The sequence below is a fragment of the Pristiophorus japonicus genome, chromosome 17, assembly GCF_044704955.1.
Source record: "Pristiophorus japonicus isolate sPriJap1 chromosome 17, sPriJap1.hap1, whole genome shotgun sequence".
NCBI lineage: Eukaryota > Metazoa > Chordata > Chondrichthyes > Pristiophoridae > Pristiophorus > Pristiophorus japonicus.
The window spans coordinates 50,431,405-50,459,273 of NC_091993.1; the positions used below are offsets into that span (position 1 = coordinate 50,431,405).

The window sequence follows — 27,869 nt, forward strand, 5'->3', positions numbered from 1 at the left end:
TCTACCAGGAAAGGGAATATCTAATACAAGAATGCTACATTGCCAGCGCCATGGTGGGGGACCATGAGTACTACAGATTGAATTTTTCTTTATGTTCTTGATTTCAGAAGAGACACAATCATAAGATAATGATCAATGCACTCTTGTTCACTCAAAATGGGCTCCAGAGGATACTGCAAACAACCCAAACCCTTTTCCGTGAAAAGAGATGCGATACGGTATTCTGGGGAAACAAAGGTTTGCAGCTCTCAAGCTGCAATAAACAACGCCACCAAAATGCACTGCTGCAGTCGGTATAAACCATACCTTCAGCTTGACCTTCTGGAAATCCAGGACTCTGACCTGAGGAGCTTTGTGGATCACATACAGACGATAATGCTTCTTGCTCGTTACTGGGTTCCTCAGGATGCTGGAAATCAACCGTATTAATCAATTAAACTCTTCTGCCTCAAACTGATTCCCTCATTGCAGTCAAATTCACTGAGTGGGAGGGGAGAACAGGGAAATGTAGGACAGTGTGGAATAGAACAGGTTAATAGCTCGACATAGGTAATGGGTATGATGGGATGTTTGGTACAGAGGCTGCAGTACAGAAGGAAGTGTAGAAACCACAGATGTACATTGGGCGTGACTCAACTGAAAGCTTAGAACATCTGGTGAGAAATGATGGTCAATGTCAGTCAGTATTAATGTCTGTATTCTATGACAGGGGATTGTGTGTGATACAGGTCAACACATGGTTTAGATCAGGTTAGTAGAATTCTACAGGCCAAACAAACCAAGCAGGATGTGTTCAGTTTAAGCAGCAAGGGATGTATGAAGAATTGTGTGCTGTGAAGTATATGTGGTGTGACAGTGCCATCTACTGTTGTTCTAGCATATGACAAGCTCAGAATTTTAGGTCAAATCGGCCCCCTCCAGGATTAAATCGGGGAGTCTGCACAACCCCCAGGTTATCATGTTACTTTTTTTTTTTTATAATTCCCAAAATCAGAAATTTCTTCCTTGTACTCAAAGGCCACTAACACAGGAATAACGGGTTTTGCACAATTTCAACTGTGGGAAGTTTGACAATATTTTTATTTTTAAGGCATTTCTTTTCCAGTCACCTGAATCTCTATAAATGATGCACTGAACACAACTGAACAAGATACTACATTTAAGAAGCTAAATGGATATTTGACGAGGGAAGAGATTGAGAGAGAGAAGGATGTGATGTGGTACTTTCCAGGCCTGTACATTCCCATCAAAAGCCCATATCCACCAGGCATCATAGCAGTATAGTCACAAATAGCAAGTACATTCACAAACTCAGATGTACAGCCTAATGCTGCTAGCTTAAATATTAGCTGTCACCACCAGCAAGCTCAGATTGAGCGAAAGCCCGGACAGAATGCTGCCTAGCATTGTCCCAATACCATCGAGCCCCCAACACGTCCTGGTGCAAGCGGCACCTGTCAAAGTATGCACACATCATTTGTGTAATAAAGAGCAGTTCACACTCACTCACCTCAGGAATGTGAGGGACTTGATAGTTGAAAGTGTATCCAGATCCCCCTGAGTCAGAGAGATAGATGTCGAGGATGAACAGGTTAATAATGGATTTTGAATAACATTCCATTAGTTGTTTAAATTTTTTTTGCACCTGTCTGCCAGCTTTCAGTGATTTCTGCACATGGACCCTTAAATCTTTCTGCCCCTCCAGTTACTCGCTTCCCAGTATTTACTGACAGGGCAGAGAAGATTAAAGCAGCATTAGGTGGAATGGCACTGTCCAAACAGCAGGTGCCACAGGTGGAAGCTCATCTGCAGCCGTCCCCTGCCCCCCAGCTCCCCCCCATCCCAGTTCTCTCCCACACCCCCTGCCACCCCTCTCCCACCTCCCCCCCCCCCCACCACCCCTCTCCCACCCCCAGTTCTCTCCTTCCTCCCCCCCACCCCCCCCCAGCTCTCTCCCACCCCCCCCGCCACCCTCTCCTTCCCCCCACCCCAGCTCGCCCTCCCCCACCCCCTCCCACCCAGCTCTCTTCCGCCTCCCCCCCCCCTTTCCTAGCCTAGCTTTCCTGCCCCCCCCCCACCCCCCACCACCCACCACCTGCTCTCCCGCCACCCCCCTCCCCACCCCACTGCGGTATTCAGCAAACTGCACATACCCAGATGGGGTAAAAGTACCAGGTTCAGACTTTAGACAGGCTGAAATCTCAAAATTTAAAGCATGAAATTAAGACATTAAGACAGACGGACAGTTCAGTGGGTAAATGTAATGATGTCATTGTGAAAAATCTTATGTTTTTATTTTAAACTTTGTTTATAATCTTAATCACAGATGGTTTTTCAAAATGGATAGAATGATTGAAGGTTACACAGCTTTCTCATTATAAAATGTTTACAGAGCACGCTTCCATTCTAAATATTGACCCATGTTGCCGGAATGACCAGCGGTGGGCAGGAAGCGTCTGCCAGACATGTTTAACAGTTAGATATCTGTTGCGAGTTATTTCCAGCTGTATACACAGGCCCACAAGGGCACCTCAAAGAGAAAGGAAATATTCCTGCCATTTGGGGCACTTTGGGTCAGGAGTGGCAAGTTACGTTATTGGTCTCTGGTAATTTTGGATTTGTTCACATTTAGGCAATCGGATATTTGATTGGCTCAAATACCATTTTCCTGTTAAGACACCAATCATGTGATTTTCTCTACCGACATCGGAGGCAATACTACAAAAATACATTAATCCAAGTTTAAACAAAGAAATTAAAAAGACACATTTACAAACTCAGAACGCCCCACAGCGCTTTACAGCCAATGGCGTGTAGTCACTGTTGCAATGTGGGAAACGCGGCAGCCAATGAAGTGTAGTCACTGTTGCAACGTGGGAAATGCGGCAGCCAATTTGCACACAGCAAGCTCCCATAAAGAGCAATTTGATAAATGACCAGATCATCGGTTTTAGGTGTTGAGGAATAAATATTGGCCAGGACACCGGGGATAACGCCCCTGTTCTTCTTCGAAATTGTGCCGTGGGATCTTTTACGTCCACCTGAGAGAGCACCTCAGACAGTGCAACACTCCCTCAGCACTGCACGTCACTAGATTTTTGTGCTCAAGTCCCTGGAGTGGGACTTGCATTGAATACACAACACAAACAAGTCATTGGACCCAACCAGTCCGTGCTGCGTTTATGCTCCACTCGAGCCTCCTCCCGTCTTTCCTCATCTAACTCTATCAGCATAACCCTCTATTCCCTTCTCCCTCATATGCTTGTTTAGCCTCCTCTTAAATGCATCGATACTATTCGCCTCAACCCCTCCCTGTGGCAGCGAGTTCCACATTCTCACCCCTCTCTGGGTAAAGAAGCTTCTCCTGAATTCCCCATCGGATTTCTTGGTGACGATCTGATATCGATGGCCCCTAGTTATGGTCTTCCCCACAAGTGGAAACACTCTCTCTGTATCCATGCTATCAAAGCCTTTCATCATTTTAAAGATCTCTATTAGCTCACCCCTCAGCCTCCTCTGTTAAAGAGAAAAGAGACCCAGCCTGCTCATCCTTTCCTGATATGTATAACCTCTGATATCATCCTTGTAAATCTTCTCTGCACCCTCTCCAGTGCCTCTATATTTTTTATAGTATGGCGACCAGAATTGTATGCAGTGCTCCGAGTGTGGTCCAACCAAGGTTCGATACACGTTAAGCATAACTTCCCTACTTTTCAATTCTATACTTCTAGAAACAAACCCTAGTGCTTGGTTTGCTATTTTATGCCCTTGCGAACCTGTGTCGCAACTTTCAGTGATTTATGTATTTGTACTCCCTTTGCTTCTCTACCCCATTTAGATTCTTACTTTTCCAAGTAACGTGACCTCATTTTTCTTACCAAAATGTATATCTCACATTTATTTATGTTGAAATTAATTTGCCAATTATGTGCCCATTGATGTGTTCTTGTAGTTTGTTTCAGTCCTCTCAGTATTGACTATCCCTTCCAATTTGGTCACAAATTTGAAAATTGTGTTTTTGATATAAATTGTGAACAAGTGGCCCGAGCACTGCTCCTTGTGGAACGCCACTTACCTCCACCCTGAATAGATACTGTTTACCCGCTACTCTGTGCCTTCTGTCTTGAAGCAGCTATTAATTCTGCTACTTGTTCCCTAACTCCACATGCTCTGACCTTATTCATTAGTCTATTATGTGGTCCCTTAGCAAAGGTCTTTTGGAAATCTAGATATATTACATTGACTGCATTACCCTTGTCCATGCTCGCTTCAAAACATTCAGTGAGGTTGGTCAAGCAAGACTTTCCCTTTTGCAATCCATGCTGACTATTCATAATTATATTTTTGCTTTCTAGATGTTTTTCTATTTTCTCCTTTAGTAGGGATACCATTGTTTCCTACCACCGATGTTAAAGGATGATATCAAATTGAAACTGATGGCGTACAATGTGGCCAAATTAGTGGGAGGCCAGAGGATTGGGAATTTCTTTTAAAGCCGGCAAAGGACAACTAAAAAAAGAATAGAGAGAAGATGGATTGTAAGAGTAAACTAGCAAGAACAGATAGAGCTTCTACAAGTAAATGAAAAGAGTAGCTAAAGTAAACATTGGTCCCTTAGAGGATGGGACTGGAGAATTAATAATGGGGAACAGGGAAATGGCAGAGACTTTGAACAAATATCTTGTATCGGTCTTCACAGAAGACTAAAAACATCTCAATAATGGATAATCAAGGGGCTATAGGGAGGGGGGGAACTTAAAACAATCACTAAAAAGAAAAAGTACTCGGTAAAATAATGGGACTAAAGGTGGACAAGTCCCCTGGACCTGATGGCCTGCATCCTAGGGTCTTAAAAGAAGTATCTGCAGAGATAGTGGATGCATTAGTTGTAATCTACCAAAATTCCCTGGATTCTGGAGATCGCAGAGGATTGGAAAATTGCAAATGTAATGCCCCTATTTAAAAAAGAGGGAGACAGAAAGCAGGAAACTATAGACCAGTTAGCATAACATCCGTCATTGGGAAAATGCTGGAGTCCATTATTAAGGAAGCAGTAGCAGGACATTTGGAAAAGCATAATAGTCAAAGAGTCAGCATGGTTTTATGAACGGGAAATCATGTTTGACAAATTTGCTGGAGTTCTTTGAGAACGTAACAAGCAGGATGGATAAGGGGAACCAGTGGATGTGGTGTATTTGGATTTCCAGAAAGCATTCGATAAGGTGCATACATAAGAGGTTGCTGCACAAGATAAAAGTTCACGGAGTTGGGGGTGTTAGCATGGATAGAGAATTGGTTAACTAACAGAAAACAGAGCGTCGGGATAAATGGGTCATTTTCCGGTTGGCAAACCGTGACTAGTGGGGTGCCGCTGGGATCGGTGCTGGGTCCTCAACTATTTACAATCTATATTAATGACTTGGATGAAGGGATCGAGTGTAACGTAGCCAAGTTTTCTAATGATACAAAGATGGGCGGGAAAACAAGTTGTGAGGAGGACACAAAGAATCTGCAAAGGGATATAGACAGACTAAGGGAGTGGGCAAACATTTGGCAGATGGAGTCTAATGTGGGAAAATGTGAGGTTATCCGCTTTGGCAGAAAAAATAAAAAATAAAAATGATGATTTAAATGGAGAGAGATTATAAAATGCTGCAGTACAGAGGGACCTGGGGGTTCTTGTGCATGAAACACAAAAAGTTAGTATGCAGGTACAGCAAGTGATCGGAAATGAAAATGGAATGTTGGCCTTTATTGCAAGGGTGATAGCGTATAAAAGCAGAGAAGTCCTGCTACAACTGTACAGCTAGAGTACTGCATACAGTTCTGGTCTCCTTAATTGGAGGCAGTTCAGAGAAGGTTCACTAGGTTGATTCCTGAAATTAAGGGGTTGACGTATGAAAAAAGATTGAGCGGGTTGTGCCTCTACTCATTGGAGTTTCGAAGAATGAGAGGTGATCTTATTGAAACATATAAGATACTGAGGGGCTCGACAAGGTGGGTGCAGAGAGGATGTTTCCACTGGTGGGGGAATCTAGAAATAGGGGACATAGTTTAAGAATAAGGGGCCGCCCATTTAGAACTGAGATGAGGAGGGATTTCTTCTCAGAGGGTTGTAAATCTGTGGAATTCTCTGCCCCAGAGAACTGTGGAGGCTGGGTCATTGAATATATTTAAGATGTAGACAGATTTTTGAACGATAAGGGAGTGAAGGGTTATGGGGAGCGGGCAGCGAAGTGGAGCTGAGCCCAAGATCAGATATAATATTAAATGGTGGAGCAAACTCAAAGGACCAAATGGCCTACCCCTGCTCCTTTTTTTAATGTTAAGCTCTCTGGTCTATAATTCCCTGGACATGTTCTATCCCTTCTTAAATATAGGTATTATGTTAGCTGTCTGCCAGTCCTCTGGGACTACACCTTTTTCTAACGAATTATTAAATATGTATAGTAATGCCTCTGCTATCTCTTCCCTAGATTCTTTTAAATTGCACGAATGCAATCAGTCCAGACCAGGGGGTTTATCCTCCGAGTTTGATTAGTTTATTTAATACTTCTCTTTAAAAAAAAATGCAGTTATGGCCCAAAAAATCCCGGCCTCCCTGGGTCGATATGGAGTGTACACGGACCTGGGAAGGCATCGCAAAAGCCGGTTTTCGGCACGCAATGCGCATGCGCTGAAAACCGGCTTTTCCAATCCGTCAAGTTCTGGCTTGACATATTGACTGTATCCCCACAGCCAGGACACTTGCAAGGGCAAGATTGCAGGATTTACCCATATCTTGCCCAGCGGATGTCCTGAAAACTCTTGTGCCTGATAAAAGCAGGCACATAGCCTACTGTTACAGGCGTAAGAATTTTAAAACGTACAAAAACATAAAAAAATAAAATTAAAAACACACGTTAATGTTTAAAAACCCTTCCCACTAAGGCAAGTTTATTTTAAACCATAATTAAATAAACAAAAGAAAAAAAAACAGTATATATTTTTTATAAGACATTAATAACTAATTTAAATTAATCTTAAATATGTGGTGTTTTTTTCTATTTTTTATTTGTCTTTGAGAAACATCCCCCCAACACCCAATCATAATAATGAGCGCTCCAACTTACGGAGTTCCCATTATTATGAACGAGAAAATACTGTACCTGGATTGGCTGCCCAGTCATATGACTCCAGCTCCACGGACATCCCGCCGTGCACGCGCTCCAATGCGCCGGGAGAGGAGGCGCTGGGACCGGGATCGCTGGCAGGAACAGGTAGGTGCTCATCTTTTTTTTTTTACCTTTTTCTGTCGAGCGGCCGCGGGAAGCCCTCGACCGGGATTTCTGGACCATAATCATTTCTAATCCAATGTTATGCCCACCTGATCTGTCTCCTTGGTAAATACTGAAGCAAAATAATGATTTATTCTCTCTGCCACCTCTCCATCGCTGCCTGTGGTATTATCCTCTCCATCCTCATGGCCCTATCCCCATTTGCCTTTTTTTTTAAATTTATAAAATACAGTTTTGTTTTATGTTCCTTGATAATTTAATTTCATAGTTCTTTTTTGCCTTCCTAATTGTTTTTCTTATTTCTCTCCAGTATTCTCCCTCATCATGCTTTCCCCTGCTATGCATGTAGTTAGTGTGTGCCTCTCTCCCTCTCCCATGCCTTTATTCATCCATGGTGTCTCATTAGTGGTTAGTTTGTTCTTGAACCCATAACCTTGACTCCGGGGTGAGTGTGCAAGCACTGAACCACGGCTGACAGACCAGCAATAGAAATCTCTACAATCAGGTTCAACTATTTCGGAGAGGAGTTTTCAAGTGCCGCACGGAACAGCGATTGTGAAGTCACTGAGCACAGGAGAGGTGGAGATATCATATTATCCACATTTCAGAAACATGTGCAACTTACCAGCTCCTGTAGGTTGTTGTTGGTCAGCACTAACTCCCGCAGGTTAGGCAACGCCTGCTCAAGGCCCTCACCGATCCGACTGAAACAAAGATTGATTTTACAGACTGTTCAACTCTGCATAATGAGATAGCCCAGCACTCTCCACACCTTCAAAAACTCTGCCAACACTTGGTGTAGCTCCCATGGCCTAAAGCAGTCCTGTATTTATAAAGTCACATCTCCTTTTGCAACAAGTTCCAACCAGCAGTCACATCAAATATGAAACTGCGATGTAGCATAACGCCTTTTTGGGCAGCACTGGTGCATGCCATTCTTACTGCAGCTACACACTTGTAGCACTAGATGGAACTTGCCCAGCTCCACACCCCAACCTCTGTATGCACTGTTCTCACACCCCAGCAAGCCACCAACATTCCTCCCGAGTAACAAGAGGTTTAGAGAGACAAGGGACGGAACATCAAATGGATGTTTGGGGCACTCAGTTAAGCATAATGCCTTCTCGGAATGGTATGTTGTTGAATCAAAAATGCAAAATACTGTGGATGCTGGAATCTGAAATAAAAACAGAAAATGCTGGAAATCTCAGCGGGTCAGGCAGCGTCTGTGGAGAGAGAAACAGAGTTAATGTTTCGGGTCGATGACCCTTCGTCAGAACTGGCAATAGTTTGAAATGTAACAGATTCTTGAAGTGCAGGAGCCCTGAAAGGGGGAGGGGAGAAAAAAAACAAAAGGGAAGGTCTGTGATAGGGTGGAAGGCAGGACAGATTAGAGAGACCAAAGGGATGATGGGCCGAATGGAGATGGTAATGTCAAAAGTTAGGAAACAAAAGGCGAGTTTGGGTGGGGTGTGAATGGCAGCTGCTGGGGGGGGGGGGGGTGGTAAGAGAGAAGGACACAGGCTCGCCCCAGAATACGGGGGAGGAGGGGGGGGTGAGGACACGGGCGGGGGAGGGGGGGAGGACACGGGCGGGGGAGGGGGGGGGAGGACACGGGCGGGGGAGGGGGGGGAGGACACGGGCGGGGGAGGGGGGGGAGGACACGGGCGGGGGAGGGGGGGGAGGACACGGGCGGGGGAGGGGGGTGAGGACACGGGCGGGGGAGGGGGGGAGGACACGGGCGGGGGAGGGGGGGAGGACACGGGCGGGGGAGGGGGGGAGGACACGGGCGGGGGAGGGGGGGAGGACACGGGCGGGGGAGGGGGGAGGACACGGGCGGGGGAGGGGGGGGAGGACACGGGCGGGGGAGGGGGGGGAGGACACGGGCGGGGGAGGGGGGGGAGGACACGGGCGGGGGAGGGGGGGGAGGACACGGGCGGGGGAGGGGGGGGAGGACACGGGCGGGGGAGGGGGGGGAGGACACGGGCGGGGGAGGGGGGGAGGACACGGGCGGGGGAGGGGGGGGAGGACACGGGCGGGGGAGGGGGGGGAGGACACGGGCGGGGGAGGGGGGGGAGGACACGGGCGGGGGAGGGGGGGGAGGACACGGGCGGGGGAGGGGGGGGAGGACACGGGCGGGGGAGGGGGGGGAGGACACGGGCGGGGGAGGGGGGGAGGACACGGGCGGGGGAGGGGGGGGAGGACACAGGCGGGGGAGGGGGGGAGGACACAGGCGGGGGAGGGGGGGGGAGGACACGGGCGGGGGAGGGGGGGGAGGACACGGGCGGGGGAGGGGGGGGAGGACACGGGCGGGGGAGGGGGGGAGGACACGGGCGGGGGAGGGGGGGGAGGACACGGGCGGGGGAGGGGGGGGAGGACACGGGCGGGGGAGGGGGGGGAGGACACGGGCGGGGGAGGGGGGGGAGGACACGGGCGGGGGAGGACACGGGCGGGGGAGGGGGGGGGGGGAGGACACGGGCGGGGGAGGGGGGGGGGAGGACACGGGCGGGGGAGGGGGGGGGGGAGGACACGGGCGGGGGAGGGGGGGGAGGACACGGGCGGGGGAGGGGGGGAGGACACGGGCGGGGGAGGGGGGGAGGACACGGGCGGGGGAGGGGGGGAGGACACGGGCGGGGGAGGGGGGGAGGACACGGGCGGGGGAGGGGGGGAGGACACGGGCGGGGGAGGGGGGGAGGACACGGGCGGGGGAGGGGGGGAGGACACGGGCGGGGGAGGGGGGAGGACACGGGCGGGGGAGGGGGGGAGGACACGGGCGGGGGAGGGGGGGAGGACACGGGCGGGGGAGGGGGGGAGGACACGGGCGGGGAGGGGGGGAGGACACGGGCGGGGGAGGGGGGGAGGACACGGGCGGGGAGGGGGGGAGGACACGGGCGGGGGAGGGGGGAGGACACGGGCGGGGAGGGGGGGAGGACACGGGCGGGGGAGGGGGGGAGGACACGGGCGGGGAGGGGGGGAGGACACGGGCGGGGGAGGGGGGGAGGACACGGGCGGGGGAGGGGGGGAGGACACGGGCGGGGGAGGGGGGGAGGACACGGGCGGGGAGGGAGGGGGGAGGACACGGGCGGGGGAGGGGGGGAGGACACGGGCGGGGGAGGGGGGAGGACACGGGCGGGGGAGGGGGGGAGGACACGGGCGGGGGAGGGGGGAGGACACGGGCGGGGGAGGGGGGGAGGACACGGGCGGGGGAGGGGGGAGGACACGGGCGGGGGAGGGGGGGAGGACACGGGCGGGGGAGGGGGGAGGACACGGGCGGGGGAGGGGGGGAGGACACGGGCGGGGGGAGGGGGGGAGGACACGGGCGGGGAGGGGGGAGGACACGGGCGGGGGAGGGGGGGAGGACACGGGCGGGGGAGGGGGGAGGACACGGGCGGGGAGGGGGGGAGGACACGGGCGGGGGAGGGGGGGAGGACACGGGCGGGGGAGGGGGGGAGGACACGGGCGGGGGGAGGGGGGGAGGACACGGGCGGGGGAGGGGGGAGGACACGGGCGGGGGAGGGGGGAGGACACGGGCGGGGGAGGGGGGGAGGACACGGGCGGGGGAGGGGGGAGGACACGGGCGGGGGAGGGGGGAGGACACGGGCGGGGGAGGGGGGAGGACACGGGCGGGGGAGGGGGGGAGGACACGGGCGGGGGAGGGGGGAGGACACGGGCGGGGGAGGGGGGAGGACACGGGCGGGGAGGGGGGGAGGACACGGGCGGGGGAGGGGGGGAGGACACGGGCGGGGGAGGGGGGGAGGACACGGGCGGGGGAGGGGGGGAGGACACGGGCGGGGGAGGGGGGGAGGACACGGGCGGGGGAGGGGGGGAGGACACGGGCGGGGGAGGGGGGGAGGACACGGGCGGGGGAGGGGGGGAGGACACGGGCGGGGCAGGGGGGGAGGACACGGGCGGGGCAGGGGGGGAGGACACGGGCGGGGGAGGGGGGGAGGACACGGGCGGGGGAGGGGGGGAGGACACGGGCGGGGGAGGGGGGGAGGACACGGGCGGGGGAGGGGGGGAGGACACGGGCGGGGGAGGGGGGGAGGACACGGGCGGGGGAGGGGGGGAGGACACGGGCGGGGGAGGGGGGGAGGACACGGGCGGGGGAGGGGGGGAGGACACGGGCGGGGGAGGGGGGGAGGACACGGGCGGGGGAGGGGGGGAGGACACGGGCGGTGGAGGGGGGAGGACACGGGCGGGGGAGGGGGGGAGGACACGGGCGGGGGAGGGGGGGAGGACACGGGCGGGGGAGGGGGGGAGGACACGGGCGGGGGAGGGGGGGAGGACACGGGCGGGGGAGGGGGGGAGGACACGGGCGGGGGAGGGGGGGAGGACACGGGCGGGGGAGGGGGGGAGGACACGGGCGGGGGAGGGGGGGAGGACACGGGCGGGGGAGGGGGGGAGGACACGGGCGGGGGAGGGGGGGAGGACACGGGCGGGGGAGGGGGGGAGGACACGGGCGGGGGAGGGGGGAGGACACGGGCGGGGGAGGGGGGGAGGACACGGGCGGGGGAGGGGGGGAGGACACGGGCGGGGGAGGGGGGAGGACACGGGCGGGGGAGGGAGGGAGGACACGGGCGGGGGAGGGGGGGAGGACACGGGCGGGGGAGGGGGGGAGGACACGGGCGGGGGAGGGGGGAGGACACGGGCGGGGGAGGGGGGAGGACACGGGCGGGGGAGGGGGGAGGACACGGGCGGGGGAGGGGGGAGGACACGGGCGGGGGAGGGGGGGAGGACACGGGCGGGGGAGGGAGCACGGGCGGGGGAGGGGGGGAGGACACGGGCGGGGGAGGGGGGGGAGGACACGGGCGGGGGAGGGGGGGGAGGACACGGGCGGTGGAGGGGGGGAGGACACGGGCGGGGGAGGGGGGGAGGACACGGGCGGGGGAGGGGGGGAGGACACGGGCGGGGGAGGGGGGGAGGACACGGGCGGGGGAGGGGGGGAGGACACGGGCGGGGGAGGGGGGGAGGACACGGGCGGGGGAGGGGGGGAGGACACGGGCGGGGGAGGGGGGAGGACACGGGCGGGGGAGGGGGGGAGGACACGGGCGGGGGAGGGGGGAGGACACGGGCGGGGGAGGGGGGGAGGACACGGGCGGGGGAGGGGGGGAGGACACGGGCGGGGGAGGGGGGGAGGACACGGGCGGGGGAGGGGGGGAGGACACGGGCGGGGGAGGGGGGGAGGACACGGGCGGGGGAGGGGGGGAGGACACGGGCGGGGGAGGGGGGGAGGACACGGGCGGGGGAGGGGGGGAGGACACGGGCGGGGGAGGGGGGGAGGACACGGGCGGGGGAGGGGGGGGGGAGGACACGGGCGGGGGAGGGGGGGGGGAGGACACGGGCGGGGGAGGGGGGGGGGAGGACACGGGCGGGGGAGGGGGGGGGAGGACACGGGCGGGGGAGGGGGGGGGAGGACACGGGCGGGGGAGGGGGGGGAGGACACGGGCGGGGGAGGGGGGGGGAGGACACGGGCGGGCGAGCGGGGGAGGACACGGGCGGGGGGGGGGGGGGGAGGACACGGGCGGGGGAGGACACGGGCGGGGGAGGGGGGAGGACACGGGCGGGGGAGGGGGGAGGGCACGGGCAGGGGAGGGGGGGGGGGGAGGACACGGGCAGGGGAGGGGGGGGGGAGGACACGGGCAGGGGAGGGGGGGGGGAGGACACGGGCAGGGGAGGACACGGGCGGGGAAGGACACGGGCGGGGGAGGGGGGGAGGACACGGTCGGGGGAGGACACGGGGGGGAGGACACGGGCGGGGGAGGGGGGAGGACACGGGCGGGGGAGGGGGGGAGGACACGGTCGGGGGAGGACACGGGGGGGGAGGACACGGGCGGGGGAGGGGGGAGGACACGGGCGGGGGAGGACACGGGCGGGGGAGGGGGGAGGACACGGGCGGGGGAGGGGGGGAGGACACGGTCGCGGGAGGACACGGGGGGGGGGGGGGAGGACACGGGCGGGAGCGGGGGGGGAGGGGCGGGGGAGGACACGGGGGGCGGGGGAGGACACGGGCGGGGGAGGACACGGGCGGGGGAGGACACGGGCGGGGGAGGGGGGGGGGGGAGGACACGGGCGGGGTAGAGGACACGGGCAGGGCATGGGGGGGGGGAGGACACGGACGTGGGAGGGGGGGAGGAGAGGACACGGGCGGGGGGCGGGGGGAAGAGAGGACACTGGGAGGCGGGGGAGGACGAGAGACTTGGGGCTCGTATTCCAGAAAACAACTTGTATAAAAGTTCTAATTTTCCCTCTGGTTCTTTTGCCAATCACCGTAAATCCTCTGGTTACTGACATCCCTGCCAGCACAAAGTTTCTCCTTATTCTATAAAAACCCTTCACAATGAACATCTCTTGCATTTCTCCTTAACCACCTCTGCTAATGTCGTACCCTTGTTTAAGAAGGGAGAAAGGGATCGGCCGAGTAATTACAGGCTTGTCAGCCTAACCTCAGTGGTCGGAAAATTATTGTAAAAAATCCTGAAAGACAGGATAAATCTAGATTTGGAAAGTCAAGGATTAATTAGAGACAGTCAGCACGGATTTGTTAATGGAAAATCGTGTTTGACTAATCTGATTGAATTTTTGAGGAGGTAACCAAGAGGGCCGATGAGGGTAGTGCGTATGATGTAGTATATATGGACTTTAGCAAGGCTTTTGATAAGGTCCCACATGATAGACTGGTCACGAAGGTTAAAGCCCATGGGATCCAAGGCAAAGTGGCAAGTTGGATCCAAAACAGGCTTGGAGATAGGAAGCCAAGGGCAATGGTTGATGGATGTTTTTGTGACTGGAAGGATGTTTCCAGTGGGGTTCCACAGGGCTCAGTACTGGGTCCCTTGCTTTTTGTGGTATATATCAATGATCCGGATTTGAATATAGGGAGTATGATTAAGAAGTTTGCAGATGACATTAAAATTGGTTGTGTGGTTGATAATGAAGAGGAAAGTCATGGGCTGCAGGAAGATATCAATCTACTGGTCAGGTGGGCAGAGCAATGGCAAATGGAATTTAATTCAGAGAAGTGTGAGGTGATGCACTTTGGGAGGGCTAATAAGGAAAGGGCATACACATTAAGCAGTATGCCACTTTAGTTGAGAAATACCACCAGCGATGTCTCCGTAAGATCCTGCAAATCCCCTGGGAGGACAGACGCACCAACATTAGCGTCCTCGTCCAGGCCAACATCCCCATCATTGAAGCACTGACCACACTTGATTAGCTCCACTGGGCAGGTCACATAGTTCGCATGCCAGACACAAGACTCTCAAAGCAAACGCACTACTCAGAACTCGCCCACAGCAAACGAGCCAAAGGTGGGCAGAGGAAACGTTACAAGGTTACCCTCAAAGCCTCCCTGATAAAGTGCGACATCCCCAATGACATCTGGGAGTCCCTGGCCAAAGACTGCCCTAAGTGGAGGAAGTGCATCCAGAAGGGCGCTGAGCTCGAGTATCGTCACCGAGAGTATGCAGAAATCAAGCGCAGGCAGCGAAAGGAGTGTGCGGCAAACCAGGCTCCCCGCCCACCCTTTCCTGTGAGAGACTGTGGTTCTCGTATTGGACTGTTCAGTCACCTAAGAACTCATGCTAAGAGTGGAAGCAAGTCTTGCTCGATTCCGAGGGTCTGCCTATGATGAGATGAACAAAGGGACCTTGGAGTACTTGTCCACAGATCTCTGAAAGAGCAGGCCAGGTGGATAAGCTGATGAAGACGGCATACAGAATGCTTGCCTTTATTGACCGAGGCATAGAATATAAGAGCAGGGAGGTTATGCTTAAATTGTTTAATACTCTGGTTAGGCCACAGCTGGAGTACTGCGTGCAGTTCTGGTCGCCCTATTATAGGAAGGACGTGATTGCACTAGAGAGGGTGCAGAGGAGATTTACTAGAATGTTGACTGGAATGGAGAATCTTAGTTATGAGGACAGATTGGATAGGCTGGGTTTGTTCTCATTGGAACAGAGGCGGTTGGTTGAGAGAAGACCTCATTGAGGTGTACAAAATATTGAGGGGCCTGGACATAGTGGATAGTAAGGGTCTATTTCCATTGGTGGAGGGGTCAATTATGAGGGTGCATACTTTTAAGATGGTTGGTGGAAGGTTCAGATGGGATTTGAGGGGGGCTTCTTCACAGAGGGTTGTGGGGGTCTGGAACTCATTGCCTGGAGGAGTGGTGGATGCAGAAACCCTCATTTAAAGTGCCGTAACCTGCAGGGTTACAGACCTAGAGCTAATAATTGGGATTAGACTGGATAACCTCTTGTTGGCCGGCGCAATGAACATAAGAAATAGGGGGAAGTCAGCCATCCGGCCCCTTGAGCCTGTTCCACTGGCTGATCCGATCATGAACTCAGGTCCACTTCCATTTCCTTATTAGTTAACAAACTGTCTATCTCTGTTTTAAATTTATTCAATGTCCCAGCTTCCACAGGCAGCCAATTCTACGGATTTACAACCCTCAGAAGAAATTTCTCCTCATCTCAGTTTTAAATGGGCAGCCCCTTATTCTATGCCCTCTAGTTCTAGTCTCCCCTATCAGTGGAAACATCCTCTCTGCATCCACCTTGTCAAGCCCCCTCATAATCTTATACGTTTCGATAAGATCACCTCTCAATTTTCTGAACTCCTATGAGTAGAGGCCCAACCTACACCTTTCCTCATAAGTCAACCCCCTCATCGCCAGAATCAACCTAGTGAACCTTCTCTGAACTGCCTCTAAAGCAAGTATATCCTATCGTAAATATGGAAACCAAAACTGCACGCACTATTCCAGGTGTGGCCTCACCAATACTTTATGTAGCTGTAGCAAGACTTCCCTGCTTTTATACTTCATCCCCTTTGCAATAAAGGCCAAGATACCATTGGCCTTCCTGATCACTTGCTGTACCTGCGTACTATCCTTTTCTGTTTCATGCACAAGTACTCCTACGTCCCGCTGTACTGTGGCACTTTGCAATCTTTCTCCATTTAAATAATAACTTGCTCTTTGATTTCTTTTCTGCCAAAGTGACCTCACACTTTCCAACATTATACTCCATCTGCCAAATTTATGCCCATTCACTTAGCCTGTATGTCCTTTTGCAGATTGCTATCTTTTCTTTGACACCATTTCCTCCTCACTGGAATATATTTTTCTGGAGTTGTGAAATATCTCCTTTAACGTACGCCATTGTTCATCAACCGTGATGGTAAGTACTGCAAGGAATGGAATACTGCTTGGGTGATCTGGACTAGTTTCGATCGCCTGAATGGGTCGGAGAGGAATTTTTTAAGATTTCCCCCCCCGAAATTGGCCTGGGTTTTTAAATCTGAGTTTTGCCTCTCGGGGATCACATGGCTCCGGGTGGGGTGGAGTGTAGAATGTTTCAGTACAAGGGGTGTCGCAGTTGTGTGGGGTGGACTGGGTGATCTTAGCTTTTCCACCATTGTTCATAGGTTTATATGTAACCTTTAGGGCTGCTGACACGAGGGCCATGCAGCTCTTTGTTGGCCGGCACGGACATGATGGGCCGAATGGCCACCTCCTGCCCTGTTAATTTCTATGGAGAACTCAGACCCTCGCTTTGGCGTTGGTCGATTTCCTTTTTCAGCTCTCCCCTGTACTTTCTGGATTCAGCTTAGTTTTGCGATGAATTATGAACCTGACATTTATCAAAAGCCTCCTTTTTGTTTCAGTTTAATCTCTATACCTGTAGTCACCCAGGGAGCTCCAGGTTTAGATGCCCTTTCCCATCGTTTGTACCTGAAATATCTGCTCTTTGAGCAGTGACTGATTAACCTGTTAATCTTTGATTCCAATCCACCTGGGCCAGGTCCCCTTTCAACTGACTGAAATGAGGCCTCCTCCAGTTGAGGATTGCAAGCATTTTCTGTTTTTATTTCTGATTTTGCTGCAGTTTTCGCATCAGTGGGGGTGATCTGGGGGTGCGGGGACTCACCAGATACGGTTGTTGTTCAGCAGCAGGCTCTTCAGTCTCCGCAGTAGTGGGAAGCCATCCAGTTTCCGGATCTCATTGTCTGAGAAATCGATGGAATCGAACTGATCCAGAGTGGCCCCCAGATTCTCCAGCACCGGGATCTTGTACCCTGCAAAAGAGCAAAGCCCGTAAGTGACAGCCCAGCAACTAACCCTGGAGCAAACCACGGGCCACAGCTTCTGGGGAGGGAAAGGGAGAGTGTGGACCCTCGGGGGGGGGGGGGGGTGGAGTGTGGACCCTCGGAGGGGGGGAGGAGGAGGGAAAGTGTGGACCCTCGGGGGGGAGGGGGAGTGTGGACCCTCGGGGGGGGGGAGGAGGAGGAGGGAAAGTGTGGACCCTCGGGGGGGAGTGTGGACCCTGGGGGGGGGGGAAGGAGGGGAGAGTGTGGACCCTGGGGGGGGGGGAAGGAGGGGGGAGTGTGGACCCTCGGGGGGGAGGAGTGTGGAACCTTGGGGGGGGGGGGGGAAGTGTGGAACCTCGGAGGGGTGGGGGGGAAGTGTGGAACCTTGGGGGGGGGGTGGAACCTCGGCGGGGGGGGGGTGGAACCTCGGCGGGGGGGAGGGGGGAGAGTGTGGACCCTCGGGGGGGGGGGGGGAGGAGGGACAGTGTGGACCCTGGGGGGGGGGGGGGGGGAGAGGAGGGACAGTGTGGACCCTGGGGGGGGGGGGGGGGGGGGGAAAGAGTGTGGACCCTCGGGGGGGGGGGGAAAGAGGAGGGAGAGTGTGGACCCTCGGGGGGGGAGAGGAGAGAGAGTGTGGACCCTCCGGGGGGGGGGCGGAGGAGGGGGAGTGTGGACCCTCGGGGGGGGGGAGGAGGGGGAGTGTGGACCCTCGGGGGGGGGGGGAGGAGGGGGAGTGTGGACCCTCGGGGGGGGGGGGGGGAGGAGGGAGAGTGTGGACCCTCGTGGGGGGGGGGGGGGAAGGGAGAGTGTGGACCCTCGGTGGGGGGGGGGGGGGGAGGAGGGAGCGTGTGGACCCTCGGGGGGTGGGAGGAGGGGGAGTGTGGACCCTCGGTGGGGGGGGGAAGTGTGGACCCTCGGGGGGGGGGGGGGGGGAGGAGGGGGAGTGTGGACCCTCGGGGGGGGGGGGGGGAGGAGGAGGGGGAGTGTGGACCCTCGGGGGGGGGGGGAGGAGGAGGGGGAGTGTGGACCCTCGGGGGGGGGGGAGGAGGAGTGTGGAACCTTGGGGGGGGGGGAGGAGGAGTGTGGAACCTTGGGGGGGGGGGGAACCTTGGGGGGGGGGGGGGGAGTGTGGAACCTTGGGGGGGGGGGGGAGAGGAGAGTGTGGAACCTTGGTGGGGGGGGGGGGGGGGGGAAAGAGTGTGGACCCTCGAGGGGTATGGGGTGGCGGGGTTACCCAGGCCTGGTCCACGGGCTGCGCACTTTAATTATTTGAACACCATCCGCTCTCTCCGGCGCCCCGGGACTGTGATCGGGCCGACCGCCGCCGCTCTCGAGCACTCACTCACCCCGCAGGTCGAGCTCCCGGTCCCGCACCGGGTTGGTGTATTGAGCTGCTAACTCGATCAGCTCCGCCGTCAGCTTCACCATGATGGCCTGCTCCCGCCCTCACTCCCACACTGCACCACTCCCGCCCTCACTACCACACTGCACCGGGCCCGCTCCCGCCCTCACTCCCACACTGCACCGGGCCCGCTCCCGCCCTCACTCCCACACTGCACCGGGCCCGCCCCACTTGCCCTCCCACAATGCCGAGCGCTATTAGGCATGCGCAGTGCACCACACAGTCAAAGTGTGTGGACTATATAAAGAGTTGAACTCCAGGACATAGTCGACGTATTTACTGAGGCGTACGAAAGCATAGGCCTTACGCTAAACATCCGAAAGACAAAGGTCGTCCACCTGCCTGTCCCTGCCGCACAGTACTGCCCCCTAGTCATCAAGATCCATGGCACGGCCCTGGACAACGTGTTCCATTTCCCCAATCGCGGGAATCTCCAATCAACAAGAGCAGGCATTGACGACGAGATCCAACACCGCCTCCAGTGCGCCAGTGCAGCCTTCGGCTGTCTGAAGAAAAGAGTGTTTGAAGACCAGGTCCTCAAAACTGCCACCAAGCTCAGGTCTACAGGGCTGTAGTAATACCCGCACTCCTGTATGGCTCAGAGACATGGACCATGTACAGGAGACACCTCAAGTCGCTGGAGAGATACCACCAACGATGTCTCCGCAAGATCCTACAGATCCCCTGGGAGGATAGACGCACCAACATTAGCGTCCTCGACCGGGCCAACATCCCCAGCATCGAAACACTGACCACACTTGATCAGCTCCGCTGGGCGGGCCACATTGTCCGCATGCCAGATTCAAGACTCCCAAAGCAAGGGCTCTACTCTGAGCTCCTTCATGGCAAAGGAGCCAAAGGTGGGCAGCGGAAACGCTACAAGGACACCCTCAAAGCATCCCCGATAAAGTGTAACATCCCCACTGACACCTGAGAGTCCCTGGCCAAAGACCAGTCCGCCCTAAGTGGAGTAAGTGCATCCGGGAGGGCGCTGAGCACCTCGAGTCTCAACGTCGAGAGCATGCGGAAGACAAGCACAGGCAGCGGAAGGAGCGTGCGGCAAACCTGTCCCACCCTCCCTTTCCCTCAACGACTATCTGCCCCATCTGTGACAGGGATTGTGGCTCTCGTATTGGACTTTCAGTCACCAAAGAACTCACTTCAGGAGTGGAAACAAGTCTTCCTCGATTCCGAGAGACTGCCTATGATGATGACTATGGTGGGCCGCTCCGACCTGCGAGAGGGCCCCACCGCAGGTCGGGAGCATAAAGAGCTGGAGCGCGGAGACTGCAGCTTCCAGTGTCAGTCGTCCCAAGTGTGTGACTGATTCAGGGTGGGCGACTGGGTGACATCAAGGCCCAGGTCGCCGGTTAGAGCGCGGGCAGGAACATCAGCGCGGAGGAGCGGGAAGGTCGGGGCAGAGGTGCGGCAAATGAGGGTACGGGGCCCAGGAGAGCCGAGGGCCCAGGGGCACCACGGGCCAGCCCACACTGCGATATGTGCGCGCACTAGGTCCGTGCAGCAGAGCAGGTCTCCAGTTGTCCTGGTTAACTCTTGCCACTGGACCAAGACCTAGCTCTGTCAAGCCCGTGTGGTGGCTGATGTGCAATGGTCATCACGTTAAAATAATCCACGCACAGGCATCTTCCACCCCTGGAGTTCAGAACTGGAACATCGGGTCCTCCATTGAAACATCTGTGAACTCATCCCTTTTGGTGTGGAAGCAAATCATTCTCGTTCGAGGGACCGCCTACGATGATGATGATGACTGGGCCCATGCAGTGGAGCCTGGTCTCCAATCATCTTGTGTCCCCTTGCCATTGGACCAAGACCTTGCTATGCCAAGCCCGTGTGGTGACTGGTGTGCAACGGCGACGCCACGTTATAAGAATTTACACACAGGCATCTTCCAACCTTTAAAATGAAGTTCAGGATCTGAAACGTCAGGACCCTCATGAGCTCATTAGTCACCTGAGAACTCCTATTAGTGTGGAAGCAAGTCATCCTCGACTCCAGGAGACTGCCTAAGAAGGAAAAGATATTGTGGAGACAAAGTCCCATCTTCACACTGAGGACACCCTCCATCGTGTTGTGTGGCACTAACACCATGTTAAATGGGATAGATACAGAACGGACCGAGCAGCTCAAAACTGGGCATCTGTGGGCCATCAGTAGCAGCAGAATTGTATTCCACCACAACCTGTAACCTCATGGCCCGGCATACCCCTCACTCTACCATTACCATCAAGCCAGGGGACCAACCCTGGTTCAATGAGGTGTGCAAAAGAGCATGCCAGGAGCAGCACCAGGCGTACCTAAAATCGAGGTGCCAACCTGGGAAGCTGCAACACAGGACTACATGCATGCTAAACAGCAGAAGCAATATGCTTCTAAGTGATCCCACAATCAACAGATCAGATCAAAGCTCTGCATTCCTGGTGGACAATTAAACAACTAGCGGGAGGAGGAGGCTCCATGAATATCCCCATCCTCAATGATGGCGGAGCCCAGCACGTGAGTGTCAAAGACAAGACTGAAGCGTTTGTAACCATCTTCAGCCAGAAATGCTGAGTCGATGATCCATCTCAGCCTCCTCCTGAGGTCCCCACCATCACAGAAGCCAGTCTTCAGCCAATTCGATTCACTCTACATGATATCAAGAAGCAGCTCAGTGCACTGGATACAGCAAAGGCTATGGGCCCCGACAACATAGAATCATAGAAATTTACAGCACAGAAGGAAGCCATTCGGCCCATCGTGTCCGTGCCAGCCGACCAACAGCTATCCAGCCTGATCTCACTTTCCAGCTCTTGGTCCATAGCCTTGTGGATTACGGCACTTCAGGTGCACATCCAAGTAGTTTTTCAATGTGGTGAGGGTTTCTGCCTCTACTATCCTTTCAGGCAGTGAGTTCCAGACCCTCACCACCCTCTGGGTAAAAAGATTTCTCCTCACATCCCCTCAAAACCTCCTACCAATTACTTTAAATCTATGTCCCCTGGTTATTGACCCCTCTGCTAAGGGTAATAGGTCCTTCCTATCATTCTAATCCCATCATAATTTTATACACCTCAATAATATCTCCCCTCAGCCTCATCTGTTCCAAAGAAATAACCCCAGCTTATCCAATCTTTACTCATACCTAAAATTCTCCAGTCCAGGCAACATCCTCGTAAATCTCCTCTCTACCCTCTCTAGTGCAATCACATCTTTCCTGTAATGTGGCGACCACAACTGCACGCAGTACTCTCGCTGTGGCCTAGCTAATGTTTTATACAGATCAAGTATAATCTCCCTGCTCTTGTATTCTATGCCTTGGCTAATAAAGGCAAGTATTCCATATGCCTTCTTAACCACCTTATCGACCTGTCCTGCTACCTTCAGGGATCTGTGGACCTGCACTCCAAGGTCCCTTTGTTCCTCTACACTTCTCAGTTTCCTACCATTTATTGTGTATTCCCTTGCCTTGTTAGCCCTCCCCAAATGCATTACTTCACACTTCTCTGGATTAAATTCCATTTGCCACTGTTCTGCCCACATGACCAGTTGATTGATATCTTCCTGCAGTCTGCAGCTTTCTTCTTCATTATCAACCACACAACCGATTTTAGTGTCATATGAAAACTTCTTAATCATACCCCCTACATTCAAGTCCAAATCATTGATATATACCACAAAAAGCAAGGGACCCAGCACTGAGCCCTGCGGAACCCCACTGGATACAGCCTTCCAGTCACAAAAACACCCATCAACCATTACCCTTTGCTTCCTGCCTCTGAGCCAATTTTGGATCCAACTTGCCACTTTGCCCTGGATCCCATGGGCTTTTACTTTCGTGACCAGTCTGCCATGTGGGACCTTATTAAAAGCTTTGCTAAAATCCATATACACTACATCATACGCACTACCCTCATCGACCCTCCTGGTTACCTCCTCGAAAAATTCAATCAAGTTAGTCAGACACGACATTCCCTGAACAAATCCATGCTGACTGTCCTTGATTAATCCGTGTCTTTACAAATGAAGATTTATCCTGTCCCTCAGAATTTTTTACCATAATTTTCCCACCACTGAGGTTAGGCTGACTGGCCTGTAATTACTCGGTCTATCCCTCTCTCCCTTTTTAAACAACGGTACAACATTAGCAGTCCTCCAGTACCACACCTGTAGCCAGAGAGGATTGGGAAATGATGGACAGAGCCTCTGCTATTTCCTCTTTTGCTTCTCTTAACAGCCTGGGATACATTTCATCCGGGCCTGGGGACTTAACCACTTTCAAAGCTGCTAAACCCCTTAATATTCCCTCTCTTATTATGTTTATTTCATCTAATATTTCACACACTTCCTCCCTGATTGCAATGTCTGTATCGTCCCTCTCTTTTGTGAAAACAGATGCAAAGTATTCATTAAGAATCCTCCCCACATTTTCTGCCTCCACACACAGATTACCTTTATGGTCTCTAATAGAACCTACTCTTTCCTTAGTTATCCTCTTGCTCGTAATGTATTTATAAAACATCTTTGGGTTTTCCTTGATTTTACTTGCCAATATTTTTTCAAGCCCTCTCTTTGTTTTCCTAATTTCCTGTTTAATTTACCCCTGCACTTTCTATACTCCGCTAGGGTTTCTGCAGTATTGAGACCTGGGTATCTGTCATAAACCTCCCTTTTTTCTTTATCATACCCTGTATGTCCCTTGACATCCAGAAGGCTCTAGATTTGTTAGTTCCACCCTTTTTGTTTAAGGGAACATACTCGCTCTGTACCCTCTCGCTATCTCCTCCTTGAATGCCTCCCACTGCTCTGACACTGATTTATCTTCAAATAACTGTTTCCAGTCCACTTTGGCTAAATCACTTCTCAGCTTAGTAACGTGCCGGCTGTCGTGCTGAAGACTTGTGTTCCAGAACTAGCCGCGCCTCTAGCCAAGCTGTTCCAGTACAGCTACAACACTGGCATTTATCCAACAATGTGAAAACTGTCCAGGTTATATCCTGTCCACAAAAAGCAGGACAAATCCAATCCGGCCAATTACTGCCCCATCAGTCTACTCTCAATCATCAGCAAAGTGATGGAAAATTAGTCGACAGTGCTATCACTTACTCATCAATAACCTGTTCATCCAGTTTGGATTCCGCCAGGACCACTCGGTTCCAGACCTCATTACGGCCCTGGTCTAAACATGGACAAAAGAGCTGAATTCCAGAGGTGAGGTGAGAGTGACTGCCCTCGACACAAGGCAGCATTAGACCGAGTGTGGCATCAAGGAGCCCGAGTAAAACTGAAGTCAGTGGGAATCAGGGGGAAAACTCCCCACTGGCTGGAGTTATACCTAGCACAAAGGAAGATGGTTGTGGTGGTTGGAGGTCAATCATCACAGCCTCAGGACATCGCTACAGGAGTTCCTCAGGGCAGTGACCTAGGCCCAACCATCTTCAGCTGCTTCATCAAATGACTTTCCCTCCATCATAAGGTCAGAAGTGGGGATGTTCGCTGATGATTGCAGTGTACAGTTCCATTCACAATTCCTCAGATAATGAAGCAGTCCATGCCTGCATGCAACAAGATCTGGACGACATTCAGGCTTGGGCTGATCAGTGACAAGTGACATTCGCGCCACACAAGTGCCAGACAATGACTTTCTCCAACAAGGGAGAGTCTAACCACCGCCCCTTGACATTCAACGGCATTACCATCGCCGAATCCCCCACCATCAACATCGTGGGGGTCACCATTGACCAGGAACTTAACTGGATCATCCACATAAATACTGTGGCAACAAGAGCGGGTCAGAGGCTGGGTATTCTGCGGCGAGTGTCTCACCTCCTGACTCGCCAAAGCCTTTCCTCCATCTACAAGGCACAAATCAGGAGTGTGATGGAATACTCTCCACTTGTCTGGATGGGTGCAGCTCCAACAACACTCAATAAGCTCGACACTATCCAGGACAAAGCAGCCCGCTTGATCGGCACCCCATCCACCACCTTCAACACGCACTCCCTTCACCACCGGCGCAACGTGGCTGCAGTGTGTACCATCTACAAGTTGCACTGCAGCAACTCGCCAAGGCTTCTTCGGTAGCACCTTCCCAACACGCGACCTCTACCCCCTAGCAGGACAAGGGCAGCAGGCGCATGGGAACACCATCACCTCCACGCTCCCCTCCAAGTCACACACCATCCTGACTTGAAAGTATAACGCTGTTCTTTAATTGGGTCAAAATCTTGGAACTCCCTCCCTAACAGCACTGTGGGAGCACCTTCACCTCACGGACTGCAGCGGTTCAAGAAGGCAGCTCACCCCCACCTTCTCAAGAGGCAATTAGGGATGAGCAATAAATGCCGGCCTTGCCAGCGACGCCCACATCCCATGAATGAATTTTTAAAAACCTCTTTACCCAGAGAGTGGTGAGAATGTGGAACTCGCTGCCACAGGGAGGGGTTGAAGGGAAGTCTGGATAACCACAAGGGTGAAAGGAGCAGAGGATACCTTGATAGGGTGGGATGGAGAGCACGATCGGAGCAGGCCGGGGAGCAGAAGGAGCAGCGTGACAGCGTACCACTCCAGGGAACAGCACGTGCTGGAGCAGGAGAGTACCGGCAGTGAAGAGGGACGTCACCAAGGTCCAGGTCGGTGATTGGACCATGGGCAGGTACAGCAGGAATGGTGAGGTCGGGGCGAAGGAGCGGCGAGAGATTGCAGAGGGACGTGATCGGGGCCCAGGAGAGGCGTGAGTTCGGGGCCCGGAAGAGACGGGCCCAGGGGCTGCACGGGCCAGCCCACACTGCGATATATGTGCACGCTCAGTCTGTGCAGCAGAGCTGGTCTCCAGTCGTCTTGGGTAACCCTTGCCACTGGACCAAGACCTAGTTCTGTCAAGCCCGTGTGGTGGCTGGTGTGCAACGGCCACCACATGTTAAAAACATCCACGCACAGGCATCTTCCACCCTCCAACATGTAGTTCGGGATCTGGAATATTAGGTCCTTCATTGAAACATCTGTGAACTTTTTGGAGTGGAAGCAGGTCATTCTCGATTCGAGGGACTGCCGATGATGATGATGATGAGATGAAGAGGGGTAGGAGAAGGCTCGTGTGGAGGATAAACGCCGGCACGGACTAACTGGCCTGTTTGTGTGCCGTAGACTTTATGTAACCTTTCCTCATAATTTAACCCTTTCAGCCCCGGTATCATTCTGGTGAATCTGTTCTGCCCCCCCCCCCCCCCCCCAAGGCCGATATACCCTCCCTGAGGGATGGGCCAAGAACTGAATGCAGTGCTCCAGATAGGGTGTAACCGGAGTTTTATATAACTGTAGCATAACTTCTACCCCATTGTATTCCAACCCCCTTGAGAGGAAGACCAACACACCATTAGCCTTTGTACCTGTCCGCTAGCTTTAAGTGATTTCTGTACATGAACCCCTAAATCGCTCTGCTCCTGCATCTTGTAAGGCTGTCTCGCTCTTTTCGCTTCGTTGCTTTAAACGACGAATTGCGCACACACTCAGTTGTAGCAAAGGCCGGATCGGGTCTTTGATTCAGACATTCATGAGCCACAAAACTTCACAAGCCGACTCTCTGCTTGCAAAGGCAGCTCTTCAAGAAGTGACACACCTTCCGAGATTCCAGTGTCACGTCAGTCCATGTGTGTGTGTGACAAAAACCAGTTCCATCTCTTATACCTAAAAAGCCTTTGAACCCTTATTTCTTTGCATCGTACATTTAGACAATTAACATGCAGACAATGTAGAATCAAAAATGGCATTGTCCTGAAATCACGCAAACTGCTTTCTGAATCGTTTAACATACAGATGATGTCATCAAATGATTATTTGCATAGTAACAAGGCACACTCAAATACAGACAGTGTCATGAATGACTGTACACAACGCACATGATCAGCAGAGGGGTTTCCTTGGTTCCATGCGTAGATTATTATTCGTATAGTAACAAGTTACACATAAGAACATAAGAATTAGGAACAGGAGTAGGCCATCTAGCCCCTCGAGCCTGCTCCGCCATTCAACAAGATCACGGCTGATCTGGCCGTGGACTCAGCTCCACTTACCCGCCCGCTCCCCATAACCTTTAATTCCCTTATTGGTTAAAAATTTATCTATCTGTGATTTGAATATATTCAATGAGCTAGCCTCAACTGCTTCCTTGGGCAGAGAATTCCACAGATTCACAACCCTCTGGGAGAAGAAATTCCTTCTCAACTCGGTTTTAAATTGTCTCCCCTGTATTTTGAGGCTGTGCCCCCTAGTTCTAGTCTCCCTGACCAGTGGAAACAACCTCTCTGCCTCTATCTTGTCTATCCCTTTCATTATTCTAAATGTTTCTATAAGATCACCCCTCATCCTTCTGAACTCCAACGAGTAAAGACCCAGTCTACTCAATCTATCATCATAAGGTAACCCTCTCATCTCCGGAATCAGCCTAGTGAATTGTTTCTGTACCCCTTCCAAAGCTAGTATATCCTTCCTTAAGTAAGGTGACCAAAACTGCACGCAGTACTCCAGGTGCGGCCTCACCAATACCCTGTACAGTTGCAGCAGGACCTCCCTGCTTTTGTACTCCATCCCTCTCGCAATGAAGGCCAACATTCCATTCGCCTTCCTGATTACCTGCTGCACCTGCAAACTAACTTTTTGGGATTCATGTACCAACTTTGCCATCCTCGCCTGCCGTCCGGACACGCTATGGCGTACCATCTTGCCGTCCGGAGGAGGCGGGGGTCCCCGATGGAGGGCACTCTACGCAGGGGTCCTCCCACTATTCGTCGGGGACTTGGCCTGGAGGGTGGTGCACGGAGCAGTGCCGTGCAACAAATTTTTAAGCCGGTTCACGGACTCCCAGGCCGCCTGCAATTTCTGCGGTCTGGAGGAGTCCGTGTTCCATGTTTTTATTGAGTGCACGAGGTTGCAGCCCCTGTTCCATTATTTGAAGGGGCTGCTCCTGAAATTCTGGCTGCACTTCAGTCCCACTCTCCTGATCTTTGGGCACCCTGTGCGGAGGGGAGCGGGTAGGTCCGAAGGCCTCCTCGTAGGACTGCTCCTGGGCACGGCCAAGGGTGCCATCAGCCGGTTCAGGC

At 54.2% G+C, this 27,869-nt stretch overlaps 1 protein-coding gene across 1 annotated transcript in view; it reads right to left on the reverse strand.

Annotated features, from left to right (window-relative positions):
* The window catches only part of snrpa1 (small nuclear ribonucleoprotein polypeptide A'), a 35,828-nt gene extending 16,989 nt beyond the window's left edge, over positions 1 to 18,839 (reverse strand). The window contains exons 1-5 of the mRNA XM_070858717.1: positions 18,719 to 18,839; positions 17,213 to 17,360; positions 7,903 to 7,981; positions 1,511 to 1,557; positions 307 to 409 (exon numbers count right to left, since the gene is read on the reverse strand). Coding sequence (XP_070714818.1) covers positions 307 to 409; positions 1,511 to 1,557; positions 7,903 to 7,981; positions 17,213 to 17,360; positions 18,719 to 18,800 — 459 coding nt within the window. The 5' untranslated portion in view covers positions 18,801 to 18,839. The remainder of the gene's footprint in view (positions 1 to 306; positions 410 to 1,510; positions 1,558 to 7,902; positions 7,982 to 17,212; positions 17,361 to 18,718) is intronic.
* Positions 18,840 to 27,869: the final 9,030 nt, after the last annotated feature.